Genomic DNA, 15,855 nt, shown 5'->3' with positions numbered 1-15,855 from the left:
TAGCTGGGACTTAGTCAGATTTCTTATAAAAATAGAGTCCTCCGTAAGCATAGCAATAAGGAAGCGTACTGCAAAATGTAAATCATATACCTGTTTTGGGTCAAAACTTTCACTGATGATGAGAGAATGCAACATTAACACGAGAAAATTATTTGTGTGTCTTGTTTTGGATTGTTCTTCTTCCCCATAGATAAAAGCCCGTCGTGGTAAAAGAGATTCAGGGCAGAGGGAATCTCCCCCACAAAGTGTGGTACCATTTCCCAGAGGAGCCAAATGGATGAGAAGCCTTCCACCAGGAAAGGTAAAGCCACATCTCTCTCTCTCTCTCTCTCTCTCTCTCTCTCTCTCTCTTTTTCTTTAAAATTTATTTATTTGGCTGCACTGGGTCTTAGTTGCGGCACTCAAGACCTTTAGTTGTGGCATGCGGACTCTAGTTCCCTGACCAGGGATCGAACCTGGGCCCCCCTGCATCGGGAGCATGGAGTCTTAACCACTGGACCACCAGGGAAGTCCCAAGTCACATCTTGTATTTGCAGGCTACCTTATGGAAGAGTGGAAGTTTTATTTCCACATCCTCGTTCTCCATTCCTTCTCCTTTGTTTTTTGTCAAGCCTCCCTGTTGTGGAGATTCTCCCAGTGTAACATTGGACCAGATCCAGCCCCTCATTCTGTTACCTGCTACTTTTTCCTTAGGGAGCCCCAATGAGGTATCTATGAGAAATTACATCAAATGATCACTGAATCCCAGGACATAAGGAATGGAAGGAGTCCAGAAAAAGTCATTTTAAACAAACCCCTAACCCATATATGAGTTCCTGCTACAATATCTTTGCTATGTAGCTGGTTATTTCCCATGAGCTTTGGAAACCTCCAGTAATAGGGAAATAATTCTTTTGCAGGCAACCAAATCTCATCCCTGAGCCTATTTGGCCATTAAAAATTATTTCTCCCATTATATATATATTTTTATATGTTTATCTGTTTCTTCACAGGTTCTCTCTTTGTTTCTCTTTAGTCCCATTTCTCGAAATGTGCAAAAAAATTTAATCCATCATTCACATGGGAACCCTTTCAGTATAGGCCCATTGTTCCACTTCACAGGGACCTAAAAGAATGTGTTGCTCTTGTAACAGAATGACAGTTCCTCCAGTACCGTATCACCTACAAACAGTAAAAATGGTTCCCCATATTAGTTTTTTTTTAAGCTGAATATATGTGAAGGCAGAGCCTAGTGACATACAACAAAAATACTTCCAAGTGAACATTACACTAAGGAGTTAGTGGTTGCGCTCATTTATACACTATATATCAGGTATTTTAAAAGAGAGCCCTTGGGGGGCTTCCCCCGGTGGCACAGTGGTTGAGAATCTGCCTGCTAATGCAGGGGACACGGGTTCGAGCCCTGGTCTGGGAGGATCTCACATGCCGCGGAGCAACTAGGCCCGTGAGCCACAACTACCGAGCTTGCGCGTCTGGAGCCTGTGCTCCGCAACAAGAGAGGCCGTGACAGTGAGAGGCCCGCGCACCGCGATGAAGAGTGGCCCCCGCTTGCAGCCACTAGAGAAAGCCCTCGCACAGAAACGAAGACCCAACACAGCAAAAATAAATAAATTAATTAAAAAACTCCTACCCCCAACATCTTCAAAAGAAAAAAAAAGAAATAGCAGAAAATTTCGAATTAGGCATGAGCATGAATTAAAAAAAATAAAAATAAAGAAATAAAAGAGAACCTTTGGATGTTAGCTTAATTCAAAGGCAGCTCTCTAAGTGTAAACTTTCAAGCTTTATGGTAGATGAATATGCAAAACAGATGGGACCACAGACTTGAAACTAGGAGACTCAGGTTCTGTGACTGGCTCTTCCCCATCTTCCTCATGCACTTTATTTTGGAACAATGTGACATAAATGCCTTCATTTAATTTTTCTTATATTTTCATCTGCTTCCCACACCTCTGAAAAAAGGCCGTATTTGTTTTACTTTATGGTAAGATCCCCGATTTATTGTCTTGAAGCCAACTAAAGAATATGACAAAGAAGGGTTGTAGTTACGATTATTTCGGTGAAAAAAGATAGTGGGACTGCATGAAATCATCTGCAGTTTTCTCAGACTTAGCAGTGGGAGAAATGGAAAGAAGGTGATCTCAGTCAGGATACTCACTGCAGACGTCTGTGTTATTCTCTAGTTCCTGAATTCTGTTCATTACGCTATGGACTGGCTCTCATCATGCACTTCTCAAACTTTACCGTGATAACCCAGCGTGTGAGTCTGAGCATTGCAATCATTGCCATGGTGAACAGCACTCAGCAGCCTGGTTTATTCAATGCCTCCACAGAAAGACCTCTTGCATTCACCCTCAATCGCTCTAACAGATCCACCAAGGAGTTTAATTCGGGAGTAAGTATAATGGAGAACAAGGCTCTTTGTTGAGAGGGAAAACCCAGTTTGAAAGGAAGAATTGTATCTTGATTCTGTGGCATATAGAAGCATGAATTTTCAGTGGCAAACTAAAAAGGACTGGAAGTATTTTTCTTTGAGATATTGTTTACCTCTGTGATTAAAATAGTCTCACTGAGATTATTATGATTACAAGGTTGGGGTAGGGACTATAGGAAAAAACTGTGAACACTTCTAGAAAGGAATAGATTACTGGGTATCTTCAATGAAAAACTAGGCACTAGGATGTATCTAAGCACATCCTTCTGCCTGATTTTAAGCAGGTCTCTGTACTTTTCATAGTCTTTGAGCCATTTTACAACTCAGTAAGTTCTATATAATAAATAGTAATGCAAATGATTCTTGCCCATAGCTCTGCAAATGAATTTTGTTCTGAGAAAAATCAATTGCTACTCTCCTCCACTTGCCTCTCAGTTAGATAAGCCAGTTTTGCTATTTATTTATATATTTAAAATCTATTTATATATTTTAAATATAAATCTATTTCAGCATTACTTCCCCTTTGGACCAGTTGTAACATCTTACCAATTCCCCCATTAATCAATGAGTTAAATAAAATCTTTATTACATGTTCATTTTTTATTTGTATAAGACTCATGGTTATAACCCATTTAAATTTTTTCTTTAAACTAACATTTATCTTACATTTCTAAAGTCATCCTCATATTTTATGATTTTGTTACCTCGGAGCCAGCTTATTTACAATGGCCTCTCTGTCTCCAGTCTTTCTTCCATCATTCATTCTACACATTCACACACCTGTGCTCAAGAATCCAGAATACCTTCAAGTCGCAAACTCCTCTCTTGAGATGCTGTACTTCTCCAGAACCTGCGCCCACTTCTCAGCACACTCATGTCTGCTATCAATGACCCAGGGAGAGTCTTTGCTCTGAGCAAGTGAGAGTCCCGGTTAGTTTCACTGGGTATCACTCCAAATACTGCAAGTCCATTTTTGCTGTTTTTCTTCAATAAGAATGAGTTTCCCTATTTCTCTTTACACAAATCATAGGCATTCTTCAAAGAATGGTTCAAGTACTTCTTCCTTCCTGGGACCTTCCCAAATTGTTCTTCCCTCTTCTTAAAGTCCCTATTTTACTGCCGTTCATCCTCAAACTTGAATTCTGACATGAGTCATATATCGTGTATTATTTATAGTTATTTTAAGTGGACAAAATATTTCATATTTTATATTTTTTGGCTCTTTACTTCAATGTATACCATGATGCCATGTATCTAGTGGTCTACCAAAATTATTTATTGGGTCACATCAGAAGAAAATGTGATCTTATTAATGTGTAATATGTGTTTTAGGAAGTCACCTCTGCCAGGGCAGACCATGATTCCTAAACTTGATTTTAGGGACTAATTTTGATAAGCATTCAGTAAAGATGTGTTTTCCTTATTTTTTAAAATGAGAGTCAGCATGTCACCTGAATTATTTACTAGAACCAAGATAGTTAAAAGAAGCTCTTTCACTATATTTCATTTATATCTTCCTATCAACTACCTATGTAATCATTTCTTTATCTCTTTTCTTCTTCACTTCTCTATTTTTTTCCTTTTCTTCTTCATTTCTCTATTTTTTTCTCTCTCTGAGAGGAGCAAATTAGAGATATAATTGGTTGTTTGGAAAAGGTGGAATATTTGTTTGGTAAAAAATGGAGGAAAGACAAAATTGATATTTTATAGGAGGGTCAAAACCCCAAGAAGCTCTGGCTATAAATTAGAATTTTTATAAAAGAAATTCTTAGCAAAGAATTTTCCTTTTTTTCCCCCCAGGCCTCTGTATATGAATGGAGCCCAGAGACTCAGGGTATCATCTTTAGCTCCATCAGCTATGGGATAATACTGACTCTGATCCCAAGTGGCTATTTAGCAGGGATATTTGGAGCAAAGCAGATGCTTGGTGCTGGTTTGCTGATCTCCTCCCTTCTCACCCTCTTTACACCACTGGCTGCTGACTTTGGAGTGATTCTGGTTATTGTGATTCGGACAGTCCAGGGCATGGCCCAGGTAGCCGGTTACTTTCTCATTCTGTGTGGGATATGGATTCCTGAATTCTACTAGAGATCAAGAGTCTTAATGATTTTCATTTCAGGGAATGGCATGGACAGGTCAGTTTACAATTTGGGCAAAATGGGCTCCCCCACTTGAACGAAGCAAGCTCACCAGCATTGCGGGATCAGGTAAGGAAATGCATATAGATCACAACTTTGTAATCTGCTTCACCCTATTACACCTTTCCTTCTATGCATAGGATGGTTTGGGGGACAGGGAGAAAAGTGCTGTAAAAATATTCAACAATGTAAGACAGTTACATAACAAATAAGACAGATACATCTGTGCTGTGAAGCCACTAAGACTCAGAAGCAGAAAAGACCATTGTGAGCACTGTGAGGGCAGTCAGAAAAGCATTGTAGGGAAAACTTTAGAACTTTAGGAATTTGCAAAAATAGAAAAAAAAAAACCAAGTAAACTGTATAAACACCATTTTAGCAAAGATATGCAAATGAGAATTAAGACTATCAGTGGTAAGGAGATAAATCAGTCTGGAAAGTAGAGTTTCAAGAGCCCACATTATTCTGAGTTCTTTACTCTTCTGAGCTAATATTCACAATATGCCTTTGAAGATAATTTTTAACTCTCATTTTCTTTTCTTTTGAATTTTATTTTATTTATTTTTTTATACAGCAAGTTCTTGTTAGTCATCCATTTTATACACATCAGTGTATACATGTCAATCCCAATCTCCCAATTCATTAGACCACCACCCCCCACCCCCCGCTGCTTTCCCCCCTTGGTGTCCATATGTTTGTTCTCTACATCTGTGTCTCTATTTCTGCCCTGCAAACCAGTTCATCTGTGCCATTTTTCTAGGTTCCACATATATGCATTTATATACAATATTTGTTTTTCTCTTTCTGACTTACTTCACTCTGTATGACAGTCTCTAGATTCATCCACGTCTCTAACAAATGACTCAATTTCATTCCTTTATTGGCTGAGTAATATTCCATTGTATGTATGTACCACATCTTCTTTATCCATTCTTCTGTCTATGGGCATTTAGGTTGCTTCCATGACCTGGCTACTGTAAACGGCGCAGCACTGAACATTGGAGTGCATGTGTCTTTTTGAATTATGGTTTTCTCAGGGTATATGCCCAGTACTAGGATTGCTGGGTCGTATGGTAGTTCTATGTTTAGTTTTTTTAAGGAACCTCCATACTGTTCTCCATATTGGCTGTATCAATTTACATTCCCACCAACAGTGCAAGAGGGTTCCCTTTTCTCCACACCCTCTCCAGTATTTGTTGTTTGTAGATTTTCTGATGATGCCCATTCTAACTGGTGTGATGTGATACCTCATTGTAGTTTTGATTTACATTTCTCTAGTAATTAGTGATGTTGAGCAGCTTTTCATGTGCTTCTTGGCCATCTGTATGTCCTCTTTGAAGAAATGTCTATTTAGGCCTTCTGCCCATTTTCTGATTGGGTTGTTTGTTTTTTTAATATTGAGCTGAGTGAACTGTTTATATATTTTGGAGATTAAGCCTTTGTCCATTGATTCATTTGCAAATATTCTTTCCCTTTCTGAGGGTTGTCATTTCATCTTGTTTGTAGTTTCCTTGGCGTTGCCAAAGGTTTTAAGTTTCATTAGGTCCCACTTGTTTATTTTTGTTTTTATTTCCATTACTCTAGGAGGTGGATCAAAAAAGATCTTGCTGTGATTTATGTCAAAGAGTGTTCTTCCGATGTTTTCCTCTAAGAGTTTTATAGTGTCCGGTCTTATATTTAGGTCTCTAACCCATTTTGAGTTTATTTTTGTGTATGGTGTTAGGGAGTGTTCTAATTTCATTCTTTTACATGTAGCTGTCCAGTTTTCCCAGCACCACTTATTGAAGAGACTATCTTTTCTCCATTGTATATCCTTGCCTCCTTTGTCATAGATTAGTTGACCATAGATGCATGGGTTTATCTCTAGGCTTTCTATCCTGTTCCATTGATCTGTATTTCTGTTTTTGTGCCAGTACCATATTGTCTTGATTTTTGTAGCTTTGTAGTATAGTCTGAAGTCAGGGAATCTGATTCCTCCTGTTCCATTTTTTTCCCTCAAGGCTGCTTTGACTATTTGGGGTCTTTTGTGTCTCCATACAAATTTTAAGATTTTTTTGTTCCAGTTCTGTAAAAAATGCCATTGGTAATTTGATAGGGATTGCATTGAATCTGTAGATTGCTTTGGGTAGTATAGTCATTTTCACAGTATTGATTCTTCCAATCCAAGAACATGGAATATCTCTCCATTTGTTGGTATCATCTTTAATTTCTTTCATCAGTGTCTTATAATTTTCTGCATACAGGTCTTTTGTCTCCCTAGGTAGGTTTATTCCTAGGTATTTTATTCTTTCCATTGCAATGGTAAATGGGAGTGTTTCCTTAATTTCTCTTTCAGATTTTTCATCATTAGTGTATAGGAATGCAAGAGATTTCTGTGCATTAATTTTGTATCCTGCAACTTTACCAAATTCATTGATTAGCTCTAGTAGTTTTCTGGTGGCATCTTTAGGATTCTCTATGTATAGTATCATGGCATCTGCAAACAGTGTCAGTTTTACTTCTTCTTTTCCAAATTGTATTCCTTTTATTTCTTTTTCTTCTCTGATTGCCGTGGCTAGGACTTCCAAAACTATGTTGAATAATAGTGGCGAGAATGGACACCTTGTCTTGTTCCTGATCTTAGAGGAAATGCTTTCAGTTTTTCACCATTGAGAATGATGTTTGCTGTGGGTTTGTCATACATGGCCTTTATTATGTAGAGGTAGACTCCCTCTATGCCCATTTTCTGTAGAGTTTTTATCATAAATGGGTGTTGAATTTTGTCAAAAGCTTTTTCTGCATCTATTGAGAAGATCATATGGTTTTTCTTCTCCAGTTTGTTAATATGGGGTATCACATTGATTGATTTGCATATACTGAAAAATCCTTGCATCCCTGGGATAAATCCCACTTGATCATGGTGTATGATCCTTTTAATGTGTTGTTGGATTCTGTTTGGTAGTATTTTGTTGAGGATTTTTGCATCTATATTCATCAGTGATATTGGTCTGTAATTTTCTTTTTTTGTGACATCTTTGTCTGGTTTTGGTATCAGGGTGATGGTGGCCTCATAGAAGGAGTTTGGGAGTGTTCCTTCCTCCGAAATTTTTTGGAAGAGTTTGAGAAGGATGCGTGTCAGCTCTTCTCCAAATGTTTGATAGAATTCACCTGTGAAGCCATCTGGTCCTGGACTTTTGTGTGTTAGAAGATTTTTAATGACAGTTTCAGTTTCATTACTTGTGATTGATCTGTTCATATTTTCTATTTCTTCCTGGTTCAGTCTTGGAAGGTTATACCTTTCTAAGAATTTGTCCATTTTTTCCAGGTTGTCCATTTTGTTGGCATAGAGTTGCTTGTAGTAGTCTCTTAGGATGCTTTGTAGTTCTGTGGTGTCTGTTGTAACTTCTCCTTTTTCATTTCTAATTTTATTGATTTGAGTCCTCTCCCTCTTTTTCTTGAGTCTGGCTAAAGGTTTATCATTTTTGTTTATCTTCTCAAAGAACCAGCTTTTAGTTTTATTGATCTTTACTATTGTTTTCTTCTTTTCTATTTCATTTATTTCTGCTCTGATCTTTATGATTTCTTTCCTTCTGCTAACTTTGAGTTTTGTTTGTTCTTCTTTTTCTAGTTCCTTTAGGTGTAAGGTTAGATTGTTTATTTGAGATTTTTCTCATTTGTTGAGGTAGGCTTGTATAGCTGTAAACTTCCCTCTTAGAACTGCTTTTGCTGCATCCCATAGGTTTTGGATCATCGTGTTTTCATTGTTATTTGTCTCTATGTATTTTTTGATTTCCTCTTTGATTTCTTCAGTGATCTCTTGGTTATTTAGTAACGTATTGTTTAGCCTCCATGTGGTTGTGCTTTTTACGTTTTTTTCCCCTGTAATTGATTTCTAATCTCATAGCATTGTGGTCAGAAAAGATGCTTGATATGATTTCAATTTTCTTAAATTTACTGAGGATTGATTTGTGACCCAAGATGTGATCTGTCCTGAAGAAGGTTCTGTGCACACTTGAGAAGAAAGTGTAATCTGCTGTTTTTGGATGAAATGTCCTATAAATATCAATTAAATCTATCTGGTCTATTGTGTCATTTAAAGCTTGTGTTTCCTTATTATTTTTCTGTCTGGATGATCTGTCCATTGGTGTAAGTGAGGTGTTAAAGTCCCCCACTATTATTGTGTTACTGTCAATTTCCTCTTTTAGAGCTGTTAGCAGTTGCCTTATGTATTGAGGTGCTCCTATGTTGGGTGTATATATATTTATAATTGTTATATTTTCTTCTTAGATTGATCCCTTGATCATTATGTAGTGTCCTTGCTCATCTCTTGTAACATTCTTTATTTTAAAGTCAATTTTATCTGATATGAGTATTGCTACTCCAGCTTTCTTGTGATTTCCATTTGCATGGAATATCTTTTTCCATCCCCTCACTTTCAGTCTGAATGTGTCCCTAGGTCTGAATGGGTCTCTTGTAGACATTTATATATGGGTCTTGTTTTTGTATCCATTCAGCGAGCCTGTGTCTTTTGGGTGGAACATTTAATCCATTCATGTTTAAGGTAATTATTGATATGTATTTTCCTATGACTATTTTCTTAATTGTTTTGGGTTTGTTTTTGTAGGTCCTTTTCTTATCTTGTGTTTCCCACTTAGAGAAGTTCCTTTAGCACTTGTTGTAGAGCTGGTTTGGTGGTGCTAAATTCTCTTAGCTTTTGCTTGTCTGTAAAGCTTTTGATTTCTCCATCGAATCTGAATGAGATCCTTGCTGGGTAGAGCAATCTTGGTTGTAGGTTCTTCCTTTTCATCACTTTAAGTATATAATGCCACTCTCTTCTGGCTTGTAAAGTTTCTGCTGAGAAATCAGCTGTTAACCTTATGGGAGTTCCCTTGTATGTTTTTGTCATTTTTCCCTTGCTGCTTTCAATAATTTTTCTTTGTCTTTAATTTTTGCCAATTTGATTATTATGTGTCTCGGCATGTTTCTCCTTGGGTTTATTCTGTATGGGACTCTCTGCACTTCCTGGAATTGGGTGGCTATTTCCTTTCCCATGTTAGGGACGTTTTCAACCATAATCTCTTCAAATATTTTCTCGGGTCCTTTCTCTCTCTCTTCTCCTTCTGGGACCCCTATAATGTGAATGTTGTTGCGTTTAATGTTGTCCCAGCGGTCTCTTAGTCTTTCTTCATTTCTTTTCATTCTTTCTTCTTTATTCTGTTCTGCAGCAGTGAATTCAACCATTCTGTCTTCCAGGTCACTGATCCATTCTTCTGCCTCAGTTATTCTGCTATTGATTCCTTCTAGTGTATTTTTCATTTCAGTTATTGTGTTGTTCATCTCTGTTTGTTTGTTCTTTAATTCTTCTTGATCTTTGTTAAACATTTCTTGCATCTTCTCGATCTTTGCCTCCATTCTTTTTCCGAGATCCTGGATTATCTTCACTATCATTATTCTAAATTCTTTTTCTGGAAGGTTGTCTATCTCCACTTCATTTAGTTGTGTTTCTGGAGTTTTATCTTGTTCCTTCATCTGGTACATAGCCCTCTGCCTTTTCATCTTCTCTATCTTTCTGTGAATGAGGTTTTTGTTCCACAGGCTACAGGATTGTAGTTCTTCTTGCTTCTGTTGTCTGCCCTCTGGTGGATGAAGCTATCTAAGAGGCTTGTGCAAGTTTCCTGATGGGAGGGACTGGTGGTGGGTAGAGCTGGCTGTTGCTTTGGTGGGCAGAGCTCAGTAAAACTTTAATCCACTTGTCTGCTGATTGGCGGGGCTGGGTTCCCTCCCTGTTGGCTGTTTGGCCTGAGGTGACCCAACACTGGAGCCTACTGGGCCTCTTTGGTGAGGCTAATGGCAGACTCTGGTAGGGCTCACGCCAAGGAGTACTTCCCAGAACTTCTCCTGCCAGTGTCCTTGTACTCATGGTGACACACAGTCACCCCCCGCCTCTACAGGAGACCCTCCAACACTAGCAGGTATGTCTGCTTCAGTCTCCTATGGGTCACTGCTCCTTCTCCTAGGTCCCGATGTGCACACTACTTTGTGTGTGCCGTCCAAGAGTGGAGTCGCTGTTTCCCCCAGTCCTGTCGAAGTCCTGCAATCAAATCCTGCTAGGCTTCAAAGTCTGATTCTCTAGGAATTCCTCCTTCCATTGCCAGACCCCCAGATTGGGAAGCCTGACATGGCGCTCAGAACTTTCACTCCAGCGGGTGGACTTCTGTGGTATAGGTGTTCTCCGGTTTGTGAGTCACCCACCCAGCAGTTATGGGATTTGATTTTATTGTGATTGCGCCCCTCCTACCGTCTCATTGTGGCTTCTCCTTTGTCTTTGGATGTGGGGTATATTTTTTGGTGAGTTCCAGTGTCTTCCTGTCAATGATTGTTCAGCTGTTAGTCATGATTCTGGTGTTCTTGTAAGAGGGAATGAGAGCACGTCCTTCTACTCTGCCATCTTGAACCAATCTTAACTCTCATTTTACAAAGGAGGGAATCAAAGTATGCAGAGATTAAGTAAATTTCCCAGAGACAAATAAATACCTGGCAGTAGAACTGATATTTGAGACCCGGCAATTTGGTCCCAGAGTGTACACTCTCAATCACCATTCTACCCTCCCCCACCAGAGCTTGTGATCGTAAGGACTTGATAACTACATCATTGCTATTTGCCCCAACTGGTAGCACTGAGAATGTGTACTTGAAGAACAGAACTGAGGGTCATCAAGCCTCTCACTCCCCAGTCCAATGCGTGGCTGCACCCTGCAGATTTTTACTCCAAAGCCACAGTCCTGTGTGGCTCCTTCCATTGCAGTTGTCAGCATCTCTTCTATCTACAAATGCTCAGTTGGTCTTCTCTCTCCTCTAGCTTTGTTTCCTTCAAACTTCTCATCAAAGCCAGGTTATCTCCCTAAAGCACAGACAGGGCATTTTTGCTAACCTGCTTGGGAATCTTCAGTGTGTGCCTTCATGATTACAGAAGACTGACCTCCTTATTGCATGGATATAAAGATGCTCTACCATTTGGTCCCAACCTGCCTTTGCGCTCAACATCCCTCTGTAAGCAATGCTCAGATTGTAGCATGTATAGTCTGCACTTAACTTCTCTCTGGCTCTATTTCTACTGGCTCATTTTCCTGGAAGGTCTTTTGCTCCCAGCTTCTTTTACCAAAATTTCATCCATCCTACTCTTAGCTCATGTAAACAGTTTGTGAATCCTATCATCAGTTTTAATTTTCTCATGTATACTTTCAAAGAAAATTGTAGTTTTATTATCATATTTATATTCCACATTCTTTTTTTTCAAATTGCATATATTGGGACTCATTGAAGGGGTCATAAAATCAATTAAGTAGGTCAAAACCAGTATTTTTAAAATGAAAGTGAATAGAATAGAATGGAAATTTTGGGAGTGAATTGCACACAGTAAGACTAAGTATTGATTCATGAAACTCTTGTTTGAAGTGTGTGTGTGTGTGTGTGTGTATTTGTGTATATGTTGTGTTGCCATGAAAGATACATTTCTTATTATGGGTCTCTGAAAAATATGTTCAGACTCCAAGGTCTACAATTTATTACACTTATAATAGTGAATTTTGTTCACGTTTTTCTCTGCAACTGGGCTGAAATCCCCTTGAGGTCAAGGACTTTATCTTATTAGTTTTTGTAAGAGTTTCCTTTTCTGTTGCCAATCTCATATTGCCCCTGCCAGAATGTAACTCTAATTATAAGGAAATACTGGTGGGCTATGTTTGCAGAGAGTTTCTATGACAAACAAAGGGATTTGTATTTGGTCACATTGGAGTTAAGGAGCCGTTGAAGTGTCAGGTGGCATATTGTTATTATTGATTATTTCTAATTACTTCTCATGACTTTATTGGGGGAGATCTGTGAGCTAGAAGAAAGACTCTCATCACCCAGTAATTCTAAGTCTGCCACCTCTTTGTTGGGACAACATCCAGGGAAGTCACTCAGTCTCAACCTTTGCTATTTTCCTCAGTGTTTTTTATCCCTCTTCTCTTCAGGGGCAGCATTTGGGTCCTTCATCATCCTCTGCGTGGGGGGACTAATCTCACAGACATTGGGCTGGCCTTTTATCTTCTACATCTTTGGTGAGTCACTTTCTCTTAACTCCTAACACCTCCACTTCCCAGGCATTTGTTTTTAGGCTTACCTTACCTATCGCCCACATTCTTCCCATTTGAGAGAAAATGTCCATTGTTAAATGGGAGATGACGAAGAATGTTGAGGATTGGTAGATTTCTTAGTCTAGTCTAAGAGATGACCATGTGCATGGTGCTGACTTCTGAGAAATCAGGAGTGTAGCCTTACACACCCACCCCAGGCATCTTCTGTAGAATCTCTGCCACGACGTCTGAAACACCAGGTCTAGTTGCTCTATGTGGTTAATATGTCAGAGCTGGTGAAGCACATTTTCAATATGTCTTCATATTTTATTATAATTATTATTTCTGCCAAGATGCCCTTAACCTATTTTCTACCAGGTGAATCATGCAAAGCTCAAATTAAATGTACACCTCCCTATGGGGACTACCAAGACTTATCCCATCAGATTAAGTCTTTCTGTCCTCTATGATGCTTACTGATAATTTCTTTTCTAGGCTGTGTTGGCATGTAATTATTTATTTCCCCTTCTCCCTCTCCACTAGATTATGAAATGACTGAGGCAAGAAATTCATTCCATATTTTTTTTATCACTTTGGTACTATCATAGTGCCTGACTTATAGCTTTATAAATAAAAGAATGGATAAATCCAGTAATTAGAGGAAATTTAAAGAACATTAGTCCACAGAGTCTTTTAACATAGAACCTCTTCAGGTGACAAATCTCAGCAATGAGACAAGTTTCTATTCTCAATATGGTTCCAGCTAGGATGGCTTTCTCATTAATGATGCTAATCCCAGGTCATTTTTGTCCACACATGTTGATCAGGTACTGTCAAGAAATATTTTTCTGGAAATCCATAATGGATGTATTGTTTGAATACAAATAACACTGTCTTTTGCAAATGTGTTGGAAAATTTTCCTTGCCACACTCATTTTATGGCAGGTTGTTTTGTATATGGATGAATACTTTTCTCTTCAATCCTGACTATTCAGATCTTCTAAAATAAGACAGTAATGTGTGTATTAAGAAGTTGTTGCTAATGACACACCACGATATATCCACTGGAGTCTGAAGAGTAACTAATCAGCTATACAGTGGTACGTTCATGCTTCTGCTCTGTTGAGAGGGCTCTGACATTGACAAATGGCACTCTACATTTAGTCAAAAGGAGATTTGTAGATGAGTTGAGATGAAGAAGTGGGAAACTTTAGGTCATGATGGTGGAACAACCATGAATTGATATGTGTGTCTTGGGGTGATGTGTGCTACTTCAGAGGAAACTCCCTTCCCCTAGCACACAAATCTACCTGAAAACTAATTGGATCCCAGCTTCCCAGGTAGCATTGGCTGTGTCTGCTGTCTCCTGTGGTTCATGGTGATTTATGATGACCCCATGCATCACCCATGCATAAGCGTCAGGGAAAAGGACCACATCATGTCTTCACTGGCTCAACAGGTACAGTGCAGCCCTTCTACCTGTGGGCCATGCAGAGATCTCCAGGGTAGGGTGTGGGGTTCTCAGGAGAGGCATCCTCTGTCCTGTTCTAATACCCATACTGATTAGATATTTCCTTTCAGTCCAGTTCTCCTAGACGATCTGTCCCCATAAAGGCTATGGTCAGATGCCTGCCACTTTGGGCCATTTTCACGGGTTTTTTCAGCCATTTCTGGTTATGCACCATAATCATAACTTATCTACCAACGTACATCAGTTCTGTGCTCCATGTCAACATCAGAGATGTGAGTATGCTTCCTGTACTTCTATGAACATGATAATGGCAATAAGAAGAAACAGTTCTGTGCTGCCTACTACATTCTGACTTTACACATAACCACTCATTTAACCCTCACAATGATTGAGAGACATTGTAATGATTTCCATTGCACAGGTGTAGAAATGGGGACACAGAGGGGAGATGACTTGCCCTGGATTACACAATTACTGAGTGGTACAGCTGCTGCAGTATCTGTGTTCTTAACCACTATGCAATGCTGCCATACTAGCTGATGCTTCAATTTCCCTTAGAAATGAGTAATGCTTTTCTCTGGAGACCAGTGTAATGCAAGTTCTGGCTCTCTTACCTGAGAAAGTGTTCTCCTCATGTGGAAAAGGATGCTAATTTCCTTAAAGCAACTCCAAGTGTCAGGAGGGTGGGCTAATGGTTGCTCTGTGTAACTGATAAGTTCTGGTACCATATGCGCCTCTGTAACTACTTACTGTATACATTTCCTCCCTTCAGAGTGGTGTTCTGTCCTCCCTGCCTTTTATTGCTGCCTCAAGTTGTACGATTCTAGGAGGTCAGTTGGCAGATTTCCTGCTGTCCAGGAATCTTCTCAGATTAATCACCGTCCGAAAACTCTTTTCATCCCTAGGTAAGGATGCGGGGACTCGGTTAACCAATCCCTTTATCCACACATGGTCAGAGAAGTTTCCTGATGGTGTGTCCCCATTGCCCAGGGCTCCTCCTTCCATCACTGTGTGCTGTCGCCCTGCCTTTTGTGGCTTCCAGTTACACAACAACTATTATTTTGCTGATACTTATTCCTGGGACCAGCAACCTGTGTGATTCAGGATTCATCATCAACACCTTAGATGTCGCTCCCCGGTAAGATTTGACCTGTTTGTTCCCCTCCCCCAGGCCCTTCCGGAGGCTTAGGCCTCAGTCTTCTTGCAACTGCTTCCTGTTGTTGACATGCACAAAATGATGGCAGAGTAATAAAAAATAACTAGAAATGTCAGTATGTGGCCATGACCTAAGGTGTTTTTAGAAAAACAGTGCCAATCTTGGCCAGTAACAAGTAAATGAAACTTCCTTAGCTTCTCCACTAGAGATTAGACTGTGTGTTCTGGGAAAGGACCCACACACGTGTTTTGGAAAAGCTTCCAGAGTGTTGATGATATTAGCTACCACATATGTATACACCTGTCCTGAGCCAGATCCTATTCAAAGGACTTCTCATGTATCAACACATCTGGTCTGCATAACTACATGTCCTATTGTTATTCTTACTGGGAGATGATTGAGGCACAAGAAGTTTAAGTGACATGCCTGAGGTCACACAAAGGCAGAGCCAGGATTTGGACCCAGGCCGTCTGTCCAGTGTATGTTTGTCCAGTGTATGTTGTCTCATCCACTGCGCAAACTGCCTGCCATGCTGAGATGCTGGGGTGGGAACCTGAGCT

At 39.5% G+C, this 15,855-nt stretch overlaps 1 protein-coding gene across 1 annotated transcript in view; it reads left to right on the top strand.

Moving 5' to 3' along the window:
- Positions 1–273: 273 nt before the first annotated feature.
- LOC309829104 (uncharacterized protein) overlaps positions 274–15,855 on the top strand; it is a gene marked incomplete at its 5' end in the record, with an annotated part of 53,137 nt that continues 37,555 nt past the window's right edge. Inside the window, 9 exon segments of the mRNA XM_082664800.1 lie at positions 274–301; positions 2,184–2,395; positions 4,235–4,468; positions 4,554–4,641; positions 12,567–12,653; positions 14,009–14,127; positions 14,250–14,411; positions 14,912–15,044; positions 15,130–15,277. Coding sequence (XP_082520926.1) covers positions 274–301; positions 2,184–2,395; positions 4,235–4,468; positions 4,554–4,641; positions 12,567–12,653; positions 14,009–14,127; positions 14,250–14,411; positions 14,912–15,044; positions 15,130–15,277 — 1,211 coding nt within the window.

Source organism: Grampus griseus, assembly GCF_964374135.1.
Source record: "Grampus griseus genome assembly, chromosome: 10".
Classification (NCBI taxonomy): domain Eukaryota; kingdom Metazoa; phylum Chordata; class Mammalia; order Artiodactyla; family Delphinidae; genus Grampus; species Grampus griseus.
The sequence above is the reverse complement of the archived record's forward strand: the minus strand, read 5'-3'. Positions and strand labels throughout refer to the sequence as shown.